Raw genomic sequence first — 19,266 nt, forward strand, 5'->3', positions numbered from 1 at the left:
GGCAACCGCGCGGGCCCCCGAGCCCCGGATGTGGCCGGCGCCCCGCGAGGCGGGCCGACAGTAAGCGTGCTCGGGGAACCCCGGCGGGTCGACAGGCTGCGCGCCCAGAGTGTGGGGCGGAGAGCGGGGCGGAGCTGGAACAGTCCAGCCGCCGCCGAGGCTGCAATGTGAACCTGTGCACTAGTCACCAGAGCCGGATATTAATATTTATTAGGTTAACGATGAAAGGGACAAGGGGCTTCTGCGGTGTCCACAGTCTGCCAGCTCTGAACGCCTGGCATTCGGAAAACCATCTTCCTGATCTCGGTACCTTAGGCTCAAGGGTTCTGATGTAGCCACAGGACAATAAAAAATAAGAGTTTGCACTCACTGTATGTATTCAGTGTGCATCATGAAGATCTTTAGGCGAGTTGGGCTGCAAAGTTTATTTAAATTATTAGCAAGTATAACTTGCCCTTTCTTTTCATACAGACCTCCAAGGGCATCTACTCTGTCCCCCTGCCCTGCTTTACTTTTCCAGCCCCCTGGCCTTTATGATCTACAGGAACTTCCCATGTCTAGCATGTAAGCTCTCTGGGGCAGGGCTGTGTTTTGTTCACGGCTGTATCTCTCTCCTTTGGAACAGGGTCTGTTCCAATAGGTATTTGGTGCCCGGCAAGTCATAACTTCTCTGTGCCTGTGTCCTCAAATAGAAATTGGAGAAAAGCGTTGTGGTGAGGATCAAATGAGTCAGTATCTCTAAACTGCTTAGTGCAGTTGCCGGTTCCAGAGTGAGCGCAGTGTGACAGTGTTAGTACACCGTTATGAGGTGAACAAATGAATGAGTCTCCACACAGGGTAGCGTGGTGTAGCAGGAGGAATGCCTGGCAGGTTATTACTGTTCGAATTCTAACACCACCAATTATTATGAGTCCATGACCCTCGTTTCTTCGGTCTCCTCATCTGTACAACAAAGGGGGTGAGCCACACGGTGGTCGGACGCTGTCTCCCCACAAGCTGGTTAGTGCTCAGGAGCTCAGGTTTAGTAGTTTCACCATCGTCTCCTTGTCTGCAAAGTAGAAACAGTTTCAGGGCTTTTGTGGGCACTAAAGGAGAAAACAGCTAAAATTCAGCATGGTGCCTGGCACATGGTGAGCACCTCAAAAAAACAAGCTACCAGGTAACGCTTTGCCGCTGGTCCAATTACTTGAGTGGTATTTTAAATGGCAAAATTTTATTTGTTCTGAAATTATCCCCTTCACTCATTGGCGCTCCTCTGCTCTGTGAAGCCCTGTTTCCGGAGTGGTGTCAGGTACAGTCTGTACCCCAAGTTCTGGTTCCCTATTTACACCTTCTCTGATGGATCCTAAAAGAAACCACATGCTCTCCTCTGAGCTGCCACCAGAGTTGTGTATAAAAGGTGAATCTTACCAGGCCTCTCACCTTCTTAACTTCCATCTGCTTCCTCGGGGTATTGTTCACGTGGCAGACAAGTGCTTTCAGGATCTAACCTACCTATGCGCCAGTATCTCTTGCTCCTCTCCTGGGGCTCCGCAAATCCCCTGCCCTTCCTGCATCTGTTGTTTCACTTACTTTCTCTTAGTTATAGACGGTTCCAGAATTTCCATGCTTCCACTTACAGTGTTTTGACTTTACAGTGCTGCAAAAGCAATACATATTCAGTAGAAACCGTACTTCAAATTTGGAATTTTGATCTTCTCCCATGCTGCCGATATGCGGTAGGTAGGATCCTTTCTCATGACGCTGGGCTGCGGCGGCGAGCCGCAGCTCCCAGACAACCACGCAATCACAAGGGTAAAAAACCATCCACTTACAGCCATTCTGTACCCAGACAACCATCCTGTTTTTCACTTTCAGTACAGTATTCCATCAATTACATGACATATTCAACGGTTTATTATAAAATAGGCTTTGAGTTAGATGATTTTGCCCAACTGTAGGCTAATGGAATTGTTCTGAGCAAGTTTTAGGTAGGTTACGCTAAGCTATGATGTTGGGTGGCTTAGGGGCATTAAATGCATTTTGACTTACAAACGGGATGAAACCCCATTCCGAGCAGAGGAAGATCTGTCTACTACGCAGCTGGCGCTTTGCTTCGCTTGCCCGCCCAGACACGTGGCCCTTTGGCCGGCGAGGCCACGCCCCTTCACACATAGCCACGCCCCTTCCGCCGAAAGCCCTGCCTTCCGGGCGCAAAGCTTGCCGGATCCTCGAGCACGGACCTGTGAGCGTCCCGCTGGGGGTGGGTGAGTGGATTCGTTCGGCGGCGGCCTGTCCTTCTCAGCCTGAGCTCGTTCCCCGAGCCTGGGCCCTCTGGGCTCTCGGAGTCACCTCCAGGGCGATTTCACGGTTCCCCACGCCCGCCGTTCCCGTCCTCGCCCCCGCCAAGCCCGGCAGGTCGCACGGTACGGGGCGGGGCCTGCAGCGGTGACGGACGTGAAGCGGGTGAGGCGCGCGCCAGGGAAGGGGTCGCGGTCGCTGTGGCGGGCCCCGCGGGGTCGGGGTTCGGGGCCGGAGAGCAGCCTGGGGGCCGCGTGCGTGGCCCGGGCTGGGCCCCGGCACCACCGCGGCCGCCGGCCTGGCGTCCTCAGCGGGGTCCACAGGGAGGGCGCCTTGCGCAAGGCCTTAGCCTGGCCAGGGATGGACAGACAGACGCCCCAGCCCAGGCAGGCCTGCTCCTGACCCGGCACACAGAGTCACTGGCCACCCCACCCCCCTGCAAGAGCCCTACCTGAGCACAGGACCGACGGGCTCCCTGGACCCTTCCCAGGCCGGACACGCAGGTCCAGTTGCCGCCGCGGGAGGAACCGGCAGTGGTTCCCGCCCGCGCGCCCCGCACACTGCTGCTGCAGGGTTTTCACACTGACCCTGGGAGGGACAGACACACACCGCCAGTCTGGACTGAGCCACTTACAACTCGTCCTGAGCCGCTCTGCCTCCTGCACGTGGCCGGCCCCAGAGCGCGCACACGCCCTCCCTCTGGCCCGCCCGCAGCCTCGCTCGGCTTCGTGCTCCCTTCGTTCTCCCCTCCCACCAGGGTCCCAGGCTGGCCGACTTTGAGCTGCTCAGGCCTCATGCTGTGCTGTAGATTGCCCTCCATCTCCACCGCCAGGATGGAGGGCTCTGCTTGCTCTTGACAGCCTCCGGTCCCACCTGAGCTGAGGCTTTACGTCCATCCCGGCGACTTGCAGCTTCCGTCTGAAGACTGTGGTCACCTGGGCTGAGGTGAGAGTTCTGGGGCCTGGGCGGGCGTGGGGATGCCTGTGGCTAGGGCAGGCGGGGTCTGGCCGTGACAGTGCCTTTGCAGGAGCCCCAGCCTCGTCATGGACCCAGAGTGCTCCCGGCTCCTCCCTGCGCTCTGTGCCGTCCTGGCAGACCCCGGGCAGCCTGTGGCAGATGACACTTGTTTGGAGAAGCTGCTGGACTGGTTTACAGCGGTAACCGAAGCAGGTAAGGGTGAGGGTGCCGCTGCTGACTTTCCCCGGAGGCCAGAGGGTCCCGGGCTCCCCTGTCCTCGGGAAGGACTGTCTATCCGGTGTCCTTCCTTCATCCTTAGAGATTCCCCCTGGCTTTGGGGACGCGGCAGGCTGAACCTAAGGGGGTGATCAGGAGAGCTTGAGCTGCAGGCCGCCCGGTATTCAGGCCACGCTAGGTGGCTGCCGAGGCCACGGGACAAACTTACCTTGTTTTTTTTTGTATTAAGAAATCGGGTTTTCTTTCTGATTATGTAAGTAATACATATTCTTTAAATGAAACTTGAACAGCACAGAGGAGTAAAGAGGAAGATTAAACCACTCCGAACATTTTTTTCTTTCCAGCCTTTTTTCTTAACACATCATAATTCTGTACTTTTCTTATAAAAATGAGTCACACCGTAAATATAACATATCTTGCTTTTTCTCTCTTACTGTCCTAGTGCGTGTTTCCCCACTGACACGTTGATTTTATTGACTGTACGTCAGTTTGCTCTGTGAATGGACGTTAATTTTGCAATTAGTCCACTGTTGTTAGATGTCTGTGTTTCTAACGTGTCATTATTACAAATAACGACATAATGGCTTTCTTTGTACGTAAATCTGCCCGTGTAAATGTTTGTCTGGTAATTGTTTGCGTGTGGCTTATATGTCACAAGTTTCTGCTGTTTGTTTCTTTGGTTTATCCTGTTCTTTTACCCTCTTTTGAGTTGAATATCTAGGTCTGTCTTGCTTTCTAATAGATGCGTTTAAGGCTACACATGTCTCTGCAGGTATCACTGTAGCTGCACCCTGCAAGTCTTACTATGTGGTGCTTTTGTTGTGATTTACTTCCAAATATTTCATACTTTTCATTATAATATTTCTTTATCCACAAATCATCAATATGTAAAAGGGTATCTTTAGATTCATGACATGGGGTTTTTTTCAGTCTTTTTATTACTGATTTCTAATTTATTTGGTTAGAGTTAGAAAGTATTTGATTTTGATTCTTTTATATCTGTTGAGGCTTTTATCGTGGCGTAGTACACAGACCATTTTTGCACATGTTCTATAGATTTCTCTATAGGATATTATTTTTTGGTATTTATAGAGTCCTCAATCGTGGCCTAGTAGTTAAATTAAAAAAAAATCTTTTTAATTGAAGTATAGCTGATTTACAGTGTTGTGTTAGTTTCTGGTGTACAGCAAAGCGATTTGTTTTTTTTGTGTATATATACACACATACACTTTCAGAGTCTTTTCCATTATAGTTTATTACAAGATATTGACTCTAACTCCCTGTGCTATACAGTAGAACCTTGTTGTTTATTTTATATATAGTAGTTCGTATCTGCTAATCCTAAACTCCTAATTTATACCCCCCCTTCCCCTTTAGTAACCATAAGTTTTCTGTGTCTGTGAGTCTGTTTCTATTTTGTAAATAAGTTAATTTGTATCATTTTTTTTTTGGATTCCACATATAAGTAATATGATATCTGTCTATGTCTGTCTGACTTACTTCACTTAGTATGATAATCTCTAGGTTCATCCATGTTGCTGCAAATGGCATTATTTCATCCTTTTTTATGGCTGAGTGATAGTCCATTCTACACACACACACACACACACACACCACATCTTTATCCATATCTGTCACTGGACACTTAGGTGGCTTCCATGTCTTGGATGTTGTAAATAGTGCTGCGATGAATTTTGGGGTGCATGTATCTTTTCGAATTATGGTTTTCTCCAGATATGTGCCCAGGAATGGGATTGCTGGATCATATGGTAACTCTATTAAAAATTATTTTTAAATAGCTTTATTTGAGATATGATTTACATATCATGAAATTGATCTATTTAAAGTGTGTAATTCAGTGGTTTTTAGTAAATTCACACAGTTTTGCCACCATCCAAAGGTTAATTCTGCAACATTTTCATCCCCTTAGAAGAAACCTGCTGTCCATTAGCAGTTAACCTCTTCCCTCCTCCCCAAGCCTGTATGTATTTTCCTCAGTGTTGTACATGATGAAAAGAATATAGTCTCCATACTTGTTCCTTAGTTCAAGTTTACGTTGTTAAAACCTGTGATGTTCTTGCTAATTTGTTTGCTTAATTGTTTTTGAGAGATATGTGAAAATCTTAAACTAAGATGGTGGATTCAACAATTTCTGTTTGAAATTCTTTTTTCCCCCTTTGTATATTTTGAAGTTAGGTTAGGTATGTACAGTCTTAGACTGTTATATTTTCCAGGGTTTGGCTGTTGGAGCAATGACTTTCTTTCTAAAGCTCTGACAGAGCTTTTTCCTTTAAAGTCAGTTTTGTTTGATATTACTCTTCCTGCAGCAGCTTTTTAAAAATTAGGATTTGCCAACTGTATCTTTTCAGCCTTTACAAATCTGGCCTTCTGTGTTGTCACGCTTCATTGTTTCTTGCACACAGTGTGAGGCTAGCCTTTGGTTCTTGATCTAGTCTGCACAGCTCTTTATTCTAATGGACAGTTTCATTTGTTTCATTTGTTGAGTTTACTGTTATATTTGAACCTATTTTTATTATACTCTTTTGCATTTAAAATATTTTTTCCATGCCTTGTTGTTATGTCTTTTATCTCCTTTTCTGCCCCCCCCCCCATTGGATTAATAAAGCTTTTGTTTTTTCAGTTTTTCTGGTTTTGAAGTGAAGTTTTGAAGCATTCCACTTATGTTTTTAGGGGTTAGTCTTAGGTGCAAACTGGATTGTAAAAGTTGAAAGTCAGTTAGAATCTCTGTCTTCTGCGCCAACCACACGCGGAGCCTCGGGCACTTTAACTCCAGCTGAGTCCAGTCTTCCGTGTTTTGTTGTCTGGTATTTTGATTCTGTTTTGTTTTAAACTCCTTCAAAATTACTTAATTTTTAAAGTCAGTGCTTTTTTAGGTTTGCCCACATGTTTTTGGTTTCTTTGATTCTTGCTTCTCTCTCCTTCACCCTGTTTTTCCCTCCTTACTGTGCCTCATTGTCCTTTCACAAGGGCCTCGCACTGGAAGCCCTCCCAGTGTTAGCCCTCCCAGTGTTGCCCCAGGTTTCCTCCCCCTTCGCCTCCCCCACCCCGTCAGTGCTTTGGAATGACAGAGCAGTTGCCTATAGACGTTTTGGATGCCACATCTGGAAAAGAATGCCTGTTCCATTGTGCTTCTCGCTTTCGTATTCTCAGTTTAAGAGAAAAGTATCTGTTGGAGGTGAAAATTGTCCTCTGCTTTAATTTGCATTTCTTTTTCGTAATCAGCAAGGCAGAATATCTTTCGTGGTTTGCTGGCCACTTGTATATTCTGTCCCAGCCCCTTGCCTGTTGTTAAGGTATTGGCTTTCTGTTTTGTCCCCCTCATTGAATTAAAGTTATGGATCCTTTGTGGCAGTTGTTGCAACGATTTCCTCCCGGTTGGACTGCTGAGTCTAATAGCCTGAGAGAAAGGGAATCTGGGGGTTGCCAGAAGAATGGTCCCTTAGGGAGGCATGCGCTCTGCCCCTGGTAACATGCTTCCCGGCTGGGCCTGTCTCCAGGGTCCAGTCTCCTGTTACTACAGGAAAATCCCTGCCTGGTAGAGCTGCTGTTCCACGTGCTGAAATCCCGGGACCTAAGTTCCAGAATCCTCTCCTTCTCACTCCGCCTCGCAGGGATATTTGCAGCCCAGGAAAACTGCTTCCAGTATCTTCAGGTGAGCCTGGGTCCTCCCACCTGAGTGACCCACCTTCTCCTGCAGGTACACAAAGCACTGGTGGCTGTCATGACCCCTGAGTCTCTGAAGCTTGTTTTGCCCCGCGTCTTGACGTGTACCGCAAGGTTTTTATTCCTGAGTATAGTTCTCCTTTGAAGAACTGACCAGGAATGATGTTGGGGTGAACGGTGAACATTTTAAAATACGGCAGAGCTGGGGCTGGCTCTCTGCCCTGGCGCTGCCCTTCATGGGTGTTCCTCAGTTCAGCAGTGCAGGCTCCAGGGACCCAGCCCACACCAGCTCGCTGCGGGACAGGCTTCCCAGGATGTTCCACACGGAAGTGTGTTTTAGGAAATGACTTCGTGTGTGATAATCCACCCATACCTCTGGTGCTTTGCAGTTGGTAGAACACCTCAGTTTGCAAAATCACATTCATGTTATCCTGGGCGCCCTAGCCAGTAAGCAGGTCAGGAGTCTTCATCTTTCTCCTGGATTAGGAGACAGTGAAGGCTCAATATAAGAATCCCACGGAGCTGGCAGAGCTCACACTAGACCCTGAAGAGTCGCACTGTTCGAATGCTCTGTTACACCACCTGTTGCTCTGAAAGTAAATCCTCAGTCCCAATCAGATGGCCTTCCCCAACTTCATTGATTTCCTGAGTACTTCCCAGTTCCCGTCTCTACTTCTCCACGGCCTCCTCTTCCTTCCTAAGGTTGCCCATGGCTTTAGGGGCTTAGAAGGCCACTGACTGCCCTTCAGTCTGGTGGTCGGCCCCCTGCACGTGGGGACGAGGGACACGGGCAGGTTCGGGCTCTGAGTCGCAGTGGAAGGTTGCTTTCTGTCCTGGGCCCGTGGCACTGGCTTGGGCTCCTGTTCCCTTTTCACCTGGCCCTTCACAGCCTCCCAGGGGGTCTGGTAGCCCTAAGGGCCCTTCAGCAGCCGGATGCTCACCAGCAGACGGTGCCTGGGCAGCGGACATGTGGACAGACTACCTGAGGTGGGGGGCTGAGCCTTTGTACCTTCCCGTTGGCTGCGAGCTGCCCCCAGGGAGAGGCTGCAGCTCTGGGGGCGCATTTCGGTGATGCGAGATCCCACAGAGGGCCTGCCCTGTGAGCCGCCGCCTCCAGCAACACCCCTCAAGGCCTCGAGGCCACTGCGGAGTTAGAGTCATCCTTGAGCGATTGGAAGTGTGTCTCCGAGGCCCCGTGGTCCCTTACGCTGGAGTCTGAGATGACTTGAGGGTGGGGACCAGCATTTTATTGTCAAGATAGACAAGGCTCAGAGCTAGTAGCTACACCAGTGAGGGGCTCCGTTGGTAAGAGGCAGCCCCCGAGTTTCCCACTCATTGGCACCCTGTAGTGAACAAGAGCCTTGTGCACGTGGCAGCAGATCAGGACAATGCGTTATTGTCCTATGGACGTCCACGAGCAGGTGGGGATTGAGCGGGGAGTTAGCCACTGCCTGCTGACGGGGCGGGGTGATCAGCTTCGTAGGGGCAGTGGTCTTGCAGCCGGGTTGTAAGGGGTTTGAGCAGGTGTATGGGGGGTGTGTGCTGGGGGATCTAGGGTAGGGGACACCTGGAGGAGGGCAGCTGCCCTGGAGGGCCCCGAGTGCCAAGCACAAGAGCTCAGTAGGCCGTGGAGACCTTTGGGGTCCTTGAGCGCAGCATGTCACGGTCAGAGGGGGACCGTTGGTGTTGCAGTTGGTGGGCTGTTTGGGGGAAGGGTTTCTATGACAGGGTTGATGAGGCTTTATGTAAAACCCAGTTCTCCCTTCCGAAATTCTGTCCCCTGGAAGACACAGTTGGCAGTGCTGTGGCTGCCATCGGCCTGCTCTGGTGGCCACCTGCCACCTCTCACAGGCTCTTTGTCGGCCGCTCACGAGAAATTCCCCCAAAGAAGCGCTTCGACCAGCTGTGAAGGATAGAAAAGCCGTTTCTGATGTGGGGTCCCCTGGGAGCTTGCTCAGGTCCCCACTTCCTTCTCTGCTTCCCAGCAGGGGGAGCTGCTGCCCATGCTCTTTGGGGAGGTGGGCCCCCTCGGAGGAGCGGCCTGGACGGCCCCTGCTGTGCGCAGCGGCTGGATCCAGGGCCTGCGCACCCTGGCACAGCATCCTAGCGCCCTGCGCTTCCTCGCCGCCTGTGGTGAGTGCCCCCGTCTGCCCTGCCTTCCGCCTCTGCCCTTGCCGTGCCTGATGCTCTGCGACTCCTGGGAAATCACTGCACCTTGCTGGGTCTCTTCCTCTGAACATGAAAGTGGCTGTGGTATCGTAGGGCTGTTGTGAGGAACATTTGGGGTAACCAAGGGTTGGAGGCCCCTCAAGGGTGTACGGTGTCCTGTGGCTTGTAGGTGAGAGCCAGCAGTTGGGGTGGCTTTGAAACTGACGAGAAGAATCCCAAGTGGCCAGGGTTCTAAAGCCCCTCGCCCTGTGAACCCTCCATTCTGATTCCATTGCCTCTGAGTAGCGGGGAGGCTGGGCCTCTGACAGTGCCTCCGCATTGGGTGGTTTCTGAGTTCTGTCCGTGAGGGTCTGAAGTCCAGTGGTTGAAGCTGCTCAGTGGTTTCAGCGTCTCTGCTGTCACCATGGACTCTGTTCCAGCTGAACCCTGTTTCTCTCCCCACCCGTTGTCCCTCCCCGCCCCCCAGGTGCAGTTGACACCATCTTCTCCCTGCAGGGAGATCCCAGCCTGTTTGTGGCCTCGGCAGCCGGGCAGCTCCTGGTGCACATTCTGGACTTGGCGATGCGGGGCCCAGCCGAGGGCCACCGCAGTCCGCAGGCTTGTGACTGGCCAGCATGTGCCCAGAAGATCGTGGGTCACATAGAAGACTCCCTGTGCTCCACAGCCGTCCCGCAGGTCACACAGGCCCTGAGTGTCCTGACCACTGCGTTCGGGCACTGCCACGGCCTTTGGACACAAGGCCTTTGGGTGCGGCTGAGCCCCCTCGTGGCCCGCCTGCTCGAGAAAGACCCTGTCCCAGCCTCACACTCGCTCGTGGATCTCCTCCTCAGCGTGGCCCGGTCAGGCCCCCAGGGCGCAGCTGGTGGGGTGGGCAGGAGGTGGGGCTTGTTTTCTTCGGGAAGTCTTGGGGCAGCCATCACATCTGGGCCACATCTCCCTGGCTGCCCGAGAGCGCTGCCTCGAGTAGAGGGGACACCAGAGGGGGTCTGGAAGCCCGCACACCTGGGAAAGGCCTTCCGTCTCAGCCGGCACACCCAGCCCAGGCCACGGCGGCCCGCTGGGCACGGTGTGGGCTGGACGGGGGAATGACGTTCTCTTCCTGGGCTCCTCTCCGCAGTTCTGCGCCGAGCTCTTACCGTGGCCTGTGGGAGACTTTGGCCCAGACACTGAGCCACTTGAGCCCCACACAGGCAGGGCCTCTGGCTTTGGGGATCCTGAAACTGCAGGACTGGTAAGGATTGGGGTTCATGTTGTGTGAGGCGGGCAGAGAGGTCAGGGAGCTTCAGGGGAGCTCCTGAAACCAGAGATCGGTCAGAGGCAGCTGGCCGGGGCGTGGCCGGGCCGTCCGTGGTTATCAGCAAGGTGTTGGCACAGGCTCCGGCTTCTACAGTTTTTAGTGGTGGAATAGCTTTATTCACAGGCTCCCCAAAGATAAAAGAGATCTTGGAGCAGCCCTGCTCAGAGCAGGGCTGGGTTCATACTCAGGATCTGCTCAGCTGCCTTCTGCCACCTCCCCAGTGGCCTCACCTTGTGGATCCTGGGCCACCCTGTGTGCGTGCCACTGTGGGGGGGCGTACTAGGCGCTGTGGGATGGTGGAGGGGGACCCAGTAGACAGGAGTGACAGGACAGATTCCCAGAGGGAGAGAGATATGCGCCCTACCAGGAAGGGGGTGTGGGGTCTGGAGAGGTGGGAAGGAAGAGAAATCATTCCAGGGTTTCAGGCGGACTAGAGCCGGTCTTGTTGGCCCAGGTCTGGGGTGAAAGTGGGCACAGGGCGCTGGGGTTACGATGCAAGCCTGGCTCTGGGCTCCAGGGTCTCCAGATGTTCAGAGAGAGGGAGTGGTCCTAAGGAAGAGGGAAGGATTGGGCAGCTGGCTTGGAGGGAGAGCTCTGTACCAGCTTGGCCTCCCAACCACCCTGGGCCCAAGCACGTCGGCGAGAGGCGAGACCATGTTCTGGAACGTAGGAAAGGATATCTCAACATTGGGAGTACTTCCAGGAGCTGGGGCATCCCATCCCTTTGGCCCTGAGCAGGCACCGCCCATCGGAGTGGGTGTGGCCAGGCCTTCCCCAGGCTCTTCCTGGGGCCTGGGTGGTGCTCTCGCAGCTCCTTCGAGTCCCCTGCCAGTGGTGTGAGTGCTGGTCACAGTGCTTACAGGGAGGCTGTTTCTCAAGGGGGTGTCCAGATCCCCAGCACTGACCCCTTTGGCCCAGACTTGCTGGGGATATTAGGAGGGTAGCCAGCTTGCCTGAGGGCGGGGACAGCCCTCACCGTGTCCTCTGTCCTCAGTCCACAGGCGCTGAGGACCCAGGCCTTTGGCATCCTCCTCCAGCCCCTGGCCTGTGTCCTGGAAGCTGCTGCTCAGGCCCCTGGACCCCCAGGTAGGCTGCTTGGGAAGGGTGGGCAGGTGCAGGAAGGCAGGACCCTGGGGTCCTGAGAATGTCCTTGGGGCCAGGGCAGGCTGATGGGCAGCGGGACACCTGGCTTGCCACCCCACCTAAGAGTGAAGGTGGCTGTGGTGTAGGCTGCCGTCACAGGTGTGACCGCTGCTCACGTCCCTGCCTGGGAGTTCATAGGGCAGCATTGCCCCCTGTGGGCATCAGCTGGAGTGGCCCCCAGAGTAGCTGACCCGGCAGTTGGTGGTGGTTACCGGGGGCCTGGGCCACGTGGATGGTTCCTGACCCAGAGCAGGCACACGGGCTTGGCACTCGTCCTCCCAGAAGGTCAGTTCTGTGATGGGAGAGTGAGTTTCCTCGCTGCGACTTGTCTTGCTTCAGCCGCACGATGGGGTGAGGATTAGAGAAGGGGGGCCAGCTTTGCCTCGGAGCCCCATGTTGAGCGTAGAGATGGGCCTCTGACCAGCGGAAACCGGCCCAGGCATGGGCTGCAGGGAGAGTGGGACTGCTTGAGAGCCCTGCAGACAGGTCCAGACCTCAGCTCCGGCTGGCTGGACGCCACCCTGGATGAGCCACCTGCTCGGAACCTCCGGGCCTGGTCTCTGGTATGAAGCAGTGACCAGCGGCAAGGCCTGCAGTGGCCACACAGGAGGTGCCCGCTAACCAGGGGCTGTTTCTGGTCGCCCTCTAGGCTTGCTGGAGGGGGCCGCAGGCAACTCGATGACGGTGGACACGCTCCTATCCTCCAGGTCGGCCTGTGTGGGTCTCCTGTGCTGTGCTCTGGCCCACCTGGGCCTGCTGCAGCCACTGGTAGGTAAGGCCCGGCCCAGGTCCACACTGGCAGTGGGACTTGTGGCCTGCATTAACCTTCCGTCCTCCCCCAGCCCCAGCGCCCCTCGCCCTGGCCGCAGGCGCCCCTGCTTGGGGCTGCGGTGACAATACTGCGGCTCTGCAGTGGCTCAGCGGCCCCCACCTCCGATGTGGGCAGCCGTCTCTGTGCGATCCTGGTGGGCTGTGGCCGGGTCCAGCGAGCTGCCCTGGATTTCCTGGGGGCGCTGTCTCAGGGGACTGGTAAGTGAGAATGTTTTCTCTTGCACAGCTCGGGTGTTGGGCGAGCCCCACAGCTGCTCAGAGATATCCCAAGACTGCTGTCCTCTGCATGTGTCCTCTGGGGCAGGGGCTGGGATTCAGCTGACCGATGGGTTCTGTCCCCTGTTTTCCTTGGGTTGCCATACTTGTGGGCTGGGGAGGCCCCAGGGTAGGAGGTTGGGTGCTTCAGCCATCCACGTCTGTCTCAGGCCCTCAAGAGTTGGTGACGCAGGTGTTTTCCGTCCTCCTGGAGTACCTCGTGAGCCCTGAGTCCAGCTCCATGGTACACGCACAGGGTGCAGGGTGGAGGGTGGAGGGAAGGGGAGGGGGAGGAAGGCAGAGGCAGGGCACCCCTGCACGCCTCTCTGGGGCCAGAATTGCCTCTTTTTTTTTTTTTTTAATAATTAATTTTAAAATATTGGCTGTTGCTGCACGCGGGCTTTCTGTGCTTGTGGCGAGCAGGGGCTACTCTTCGTTGCGGTGCACGGGCTTTTCATTGCAGTGGCTTCTTTTGTTGTGGAGCACGGGCTCTAGGTGCAGTGGGCTTCAGCAGTTGTGGCTCGCAGGCTCAGTAGTTGTGGGTCGCGGACTCTAGAGCACAGGCTCAATAGCTGTGACGCACGGGCTTAGTTGCTCCGCGGCATGTGGGATCTTCCTGGACCAGGGCCCGAACCCGTGCCCCCTGCATTGGCAGGCGGATTCTTAACCACTGCGCCACCAGGGAAGTCCCCAGAATTGCTTCTTAAAGTGAGTTTCAAGGGGCAGGCAGCTGCACAGGGTTCGGCCCAGGGCCTGGCATCGGTGGAGATTGAGTGAGGGGTCGCCGGGCCATGGAAAGCAGGGAGAGGATCCAGTCTTACAAGGAATTCTCCATGAGAGATGTAAACTAGAACCAGGTGGGCCTTACGCTTGGGGTCCCAACTCTCATTGAGGTTTCCTGCAAATCTCCTCGTTCTCGTAGCCCTGGGGTTGAGTCATGCTCTGGGGGTGCAGGAATAGCATATGTACTGAGCAGGCAGTGGGGAGATTGGATGATAAGCCTGGCAGATTCCGGGGCTTTCAGGAAAAGGTGCCGTGGGTAGTTCCTGCTGTTTTGGTGCAGAAGTTTCATTTCCCCGGTAGTGGGGCTTCCTGACAAGAGCTGGCCTCTCCTCCTCTCTCTCTAGTCTTGGATGCCAGTCGGCCACTTCCAGAGGCTTCTGCCTCGTAAAAATGAAGTCCGGTGTTCCCTGTCCCCATGTATCCCGTCCCCATCTTATACCCCAGGGCGGGGACGGGGGCAGGCGGGCCAGCTCACCCCTCCTGGCCCTGCAGCCCCACTCTTCCCACTCCAGGTTCTGAAGAAGGCCTTCCAGGCCACACTCAGGTGGCTCCTGAGCTCACCCAAGACCCCCGACTGCTGCGACCTGGACCCCCACACCCAGCTCTTCCTCAGAGGTGATCCCAGCCCCTCCCAGGGGTGAACTGAGGGAGGAGCAGGGATGGAGGCGACTGGGGGCTGGGTGGGAGGCAGGGTGGACATGGCCTGGGCCCTCTGAACCGTTCCTCCTGCCCCAGAGCTGCTTCCTGTGCTACAGAAGCGCCTGTGCAGCCCCTGCTGGGAGGTAAGGGACTCAGGCCTCGAGTTCCTGACCCAAATGACCAGACACTGGGGAGGTGAGTGCAGGGTGCGGCGCCGGGGGCTGGGGTCCCTGTGGGAGGGCTGGCCTGGCCTTGGCACACCGTTGTCCCCAGGTAGTTGGGAACTCGGACTACCTAGGCTGCCTTTGGGGAGGGAGGAGAGGCTGTGGACTCAGCTTTCGGTCATAGCTGGTTGTGGCTTCTTGGACCCCCAGGGCAGGCCGGCTTCAGACAAGCGCTCCTTGCTTCAGAGGTGCCTGAGCTCACCAAGCAGCTTCTGCGAGACCCTGAGAGTTACGTCCGCGCGAGCGCAGTGACCGCCACAGGGCAGTTGTCTAGCTGGGGGCTGTGTGCCACCCCTGCCGGCCCTGAGTGCCCAGGGGCTCAGCAGGTAGGAGGCAGTGGGTCCTGTGGCCGTGCGCCCACTTGGCTGCTGTCCTGATGCCAGGGTGGAGTGGGTCTGCCGTCCAGGGGTGGCATTCAGGGTCGGGCGTGTCCCCTGAATCTCCAGCTCCACTTCCTGGAAGCCCTGTCTCTTGGGCACGGCCACCCCTGTTTGACGATGGGCAGATGGGGGGCTGAAGGGCACATCGCCTGAAGGAAGCCGAGCATGGCAGGGGGTCCTCATGGGGCTTCTCCCTGCTGCACCCCGAGCCCGTCAGCGGGAACTCGACTTCCCTGGTCCCTTCACCCTCTTCCCACTCTGTCCTCCAGGAGAGCCTGCTCGTGGAGCTTCTGCACATCCTCTCCACAGACTCGGAGGGCTTCCCCCGGAGGGCCGTCATGCAGGTCTTCACTGAGTGGCTGAGGGATGGCCACGCTGATGTAGCTGAAGACGCGGAGCGGTTTGTGGCTGGAGCGCTCCAGGCGGCGAGCAGGGACTTGGACTGGGAGGTGCGGGCCCAGGGCCTCGAGCTGGCACTGGTGTTCCTGGAGCAGCTGCTGGGTCAGCGCGGCTCCCACTGTCCCTATGCCGTGGCCCTGCCCGAGACAGCCCCACCTGGTGTGCTGGCCCAGGCCCTGCAGGTGCTCTGCCGTGTGCAGCTCTTTGAGTTTGCCTTCCGTGCCTTGTTTGACTGTGACCGACCTGTGGCCCAGAAGTCCTGTGATCTTCTCCTATTCCTGAGGGCCAAGGCTGCTCCCTGTGGCAGCCCGCAGGAGGCGGGGGACAGTCCCAACGTGGCCTCTGTGGAGGCCACCCTGCAGAGGTGGCAGGCAGGTGAGCAGGGTCAGCCCCTGGGGTACCTGGAGCCCGGGGCCGTCGTAGCTCTGCTGAGGTCTGTAGACCTGGAGGGCCTTCGGGACACTCTGGCTGAGAGCAGTGACCATGTGGAGAAGAGCCCCCAGTCACTCTTGCAGGACATGCTGGCTGCCGTGGGCGTCCTTGGGGAGAACGAGGCCGACTGCTACTGACCAGCCTAGTGGCAACCTCCCCAGGACCCTGCTGCTGCACCACGTCCCTTCCTTGGGCCCTGCCATCCTGAGGGCTCTAGTCTGGCCTGGCTGCACAAGGGACCCTCCGGGGAAGCCAGGACCAGGTGAGCCCAGCAAGCTCAAAGAGCCCCACATTTTGATGTATTGCTGAAGAAGTGGCTTATTTTCTACTCAAAATAAGTGTGATTTGATGGTGCCACTGGGTCAGCACAGTGTCCTAAGACTGGCCAAGGGTAGGCCCCAGGCCTGGTGGGGGCTGGAGAAACATCTGGGGGGGACCCTCTGCACAGTGGCCACGTGCTTCCTTGGCACGGAGGGGTGGTTCCTCTGCTTGGATCCCACCGTGCCCCAGGGACACCCAAGGTCAGAGAGCAAGCAGCTCAGGCTGGAGAGTGTCTGGCCTTGGTCTCTGGTCCCTAACGGTAGTGACCCCAGGTCTAACCAAGCCAGGTTTTCAGTCTCTGAACCTCCAGGATCAGCTTGACTTTGTAACGGTTCAGAGCTCACCATTTCAACTCACCAGGCACGTAGGGTCGCCAGTGGTAACATCAGGGGAGTTCAGCTCTGGGCTGGTCCTCAGGGGACCAAACAGACGGTACACCAGCCCAAGCTCTGCCATTTCCCAGCCATGTGACCCTGGGTTGACCTGTGCCCCATCTATAAAATGGGAATTTTACTCTTTGCCTCCCAGAGGGAAGTGTCTCAGTGTTCTAAAGCACCCGGCACAGTCAAAGAAGAACTCTCAAGAGAAACTTTAACATATGTTTAACTGAACGAAAATGAAATCACAGCTTACCAAATTTGTGGGATGCAGCAGAAGCAGTGCTCAGAGGGATGTTTATAGCATGGCATGCGTATGTGAGAAAAGAAGAAACGTCTAAAATCAATAAACTAAGCTTCCACCTTAGGAAACTGGAAAAAGAGCAAATTCAACCCAAAGTAAGCACAAGAAAAGAAATAATAAAAACTAGAGCAGAAATCAATGAAATTGAAAACAGGAAATCAATAGAGGAAATCAAGTAAACCAGAAACTGGTTTTTGAACAGATCAGTAAAGTCAATAGGCCCCTAGCTAGGCTAAGAAAAAAAAGGGAAGACACAAATTACTAGTACCAGAAATAAAAGGGGACATCACTGCAGATCCCATGATAATTGAAAGGATAATAAAGGAACACGGAGCAACTCTGTGCCCACAAATTTGATAACCTACCTGAGATGGACTAATTCTTTGAAAGTCTGCCAAACTGATACAAGAAATAGATGATCTGAGTAGGCCTGTATGTGTTAAATTGAATCCATAATTAACAACCTTCTAAAACAGAAAGCATGAGGCCCAGGTGGCTTCACTAGTGAAGTCTACAAAACATTTAAGGAAGAAATTATACCAGTCCTCTACAGTTTTCCAGAAGATAGAGCAGAGGGAATACTTCCTAACTCATTCTATGAGGCCAGCATTACTCTAATACCAAAACCAGACAAATATCCAAGAAAACTAGGAACCAGTATCTCTCATCATAGATACAGAAGTCCTTAACAAAATATTAGCAGATTGCATCCAACAATGTATAAAAAGAATTATACACCAAGATCAAGTGCGGTCTACTTCATGTATGCAAGGCTGGTTCAGCATTTGAAAATCAGAGCGATCCATCCCATCAACAGGGTAAAGCAGGAAAAGCACAGTCGTATCAGCTGCAGGAAAGGCATTTGGCAAAACCCCTTACTATCCTCAGGTTTTAGGTTGGGCTGAGAGGTGACCCCACAGCCTCTGGAAAGACCCATGTCCTTTGCTGTGTCATAGAAACTTCTTGCAGGGAGAGGTGTGTGTGGACAGCAGGGGACCTGTTCCTGGGAGATGCTGTGCCCTGTGGAAAGCAGCTGGTGTTGTCTCGGGCAGAATTTGCATTCTTGGTGCAGGCCTAGCAGGTCTGTCTTCTCACTCCTTCACCAAGGCAAACGCCCATCAGACGGACCTACCTGGTCAAACCCTGGCTTCACCACTTACAGGCTGCTCTGTCCTTGGGCAGGTCATTTAATTCCACTCAGCCTGGCCTTGTTTATGAAATGGGGATGGACCTCCCCAAGCTGTTGAGAACTGACTGAGACATGGTGAATAAAATGCCTGACATTGTGACTTTCACAAAGAAGATAGTCAACAAGAAGGTGTTAGCTTCTTCCTTTAGTCCTTCCCCTCCCTTAACTGCTGTTCCCAAGGTTGTGTGGATCGGCCTTTTCTCTTCCTGCTCTGCCCACCTCCTCTGAGTGAGTTAATTCAGTTCCCTGGCTTCACACACAACCCTCACACCGACAGGTTAGGACTCCTGTCAGACTTCTCTGAGCCCTGGACCTGCATGTCTAGTGCCAGTGGGTCAGCTGCACTGGGATAGGACAAGGACCCTGCACGTGTGACAACACTAAGCTGCGTCCACTGCTTCTCTAGTGGATTCCTGAAGTCACTTCTCAAAGGGCCTCCTTCCAGCAGCCTTCCCTTCCTCTACTCTTACCCTCTCTGGCTGAAGCAATCTGTCCAAACCTGGTTATTCTCACTCCCCTGCCTAGACCCTACTGTGTCTCCCCATTGGCAACAGGCTGGCACACAAGACCCTTCAGGCTGGGCACCTGACATCTCCAGCACAGTCTCCTGCAAAGCCCTACCTTAGTCCCTACCCTGGAAAATCGCCAGCGTGTGACTGTAAATCGCTTGGCAGTGCTTAGATTTCTGGGCCCTCTGAGTTTCTGAAGCAGGAGGTCCACAGTGGGGCCCGTGAAGCTGCATTTTTTAAAAAAGTTTATTTTTGACTGCATTGGGTCTTCATTGCTGCACGTGGGCTTTCTCTAGTTGTGGTGAGCGGGGGCTACTCTTCGTAGTGGTGTGTGGGCTTCTCATTGCGGTGGCTTGTTGTGGAGCATGGGTTCTAGGTGCATGGGCTTCAGTAGTTGTGGCACATAGGCTCAGTGGTTGTGGCTTGCAGGCTCTAAAGTGCAGGTTCAGTAGTTGTGGTGTACGGGCTTAGCTACTCCACAGCATGTGGGATCTTCCTGGACCAGGGATCGAACCCGTGTACCCTGCATTGGCAGGCGGATTCTTAACCACTGTGCCACCAGGGAAGTCCTGAACCTTCATTTTTAACAAGCGTAACAGGAGAGCCTGGTGATAAAAGTATGTGTTTTGGTTTGTCTAAAACTGTCTTCACTGTCATACTTGAATATATTGAGCATAAATTCTAAGTTAGTGTCTGTTTCCTTCCAACACACTGAAATACACTGAGTGCATTCCACCATGCCCTGGCTTCCATTGTTGCGGCCAAGAGGTCACTGTCAGTCTAACTGCTGTTCTTGGAGGGAGCCTATCTTTTCAGTGGATGTTCTGAAGTTTCCCATTGTCTTTGGTTTTTCTGT

General features: G+C 54.1%; 1 protein-coding gene across 4 annotated transcripts; it reads left to right on the forward strand.

Annotated features, from left to right (window-relative positions):
• Positions 1–2,203: 2,203 nt before the first annotated feature.
• Positions 2,204–18,255, forward strand: BRAT1 (BRCA1 associated ATM activator 1). Of its 4 annotated transcripts, none has more exons than XM_082671158.1 (15): positions 2,204–2,246; positions 3,038–3,225; positions 3,308–3,450; positions 6,993–7,147; positions 9,144–9,291; positions 9,794–10,166; positions 10,445–10,558; positions 11,619–11,710; positions 12,417–12,535; positions 12,610–12,796; positions 13,024–13,097; positions 14,149–14,251; positions 14,372–14,470; positions 14,650–14,825; positions 15,149–18,255. In XM_082671158.1, the coding sequence occupies exons 3-15, from the start codon at positions 3,324–3,326 to the stop codon at positions 15,845–15,847; spliced, it is 2,466 nt and encodes an 821-aa protein (XP_082527284.1). In that variant the 5' UTR covers positions 2,204–2,246; positions 3,038–3,225; positions 3,308–3,323; the 3' UTR covers positions 15,848–18,255. The 4 variants fall into 4 exon arrangements, with proteins under 4 accessions (XP_082527284.1, XP_082527283.1, XP_082527285.1 ...); XM_082671157.1 differs by having other exon boundaries at positions 2,221–2,445; XM_082671159.1 differs by having other exon boundaries at positions 2,221–2,445; positions 9,147–9,291.
• Positions 18,256–19,266: the final 1,011 nt, after the last annotated feature.

Source organism: Grampus griseus, assembly GCF_964374135.1.
Source record: "Grampus griseus genome assembly, chromosome: 14".
In the NCBI taxonomy this organism is placed as follows: domain Eukaryota; kingdom Metazoa; phylum Chordata; class Mammalia; order Artiodactyla; family Delphinidae; genus Grampus; species Grampus griseus.

Coding starts and splice junctions, on each gene's coding strand:
- BRAT1 (XM_082671158.1), top strand. CDS start 3,324: ATGGACCCAGAGTGCTCCCGGCTCCTCCCTGCGCTCTGTGCCGTCCTG. Junction 9,292..9,793: donor GCGCTTCCTCGCCGCCTGTG/GTGAGTGCCCCC, acceptor CCCGCCCCCCAG/GTGCAGTTGACACCATCTTC. Junction 14,826..15,148: donor AGTGCCCAGGGGCTCAGCAG/GTAGGAGGCAGT, acceptor TCTGTCCTCCAG/GAGAGCCTGCTCGTGGAGCT.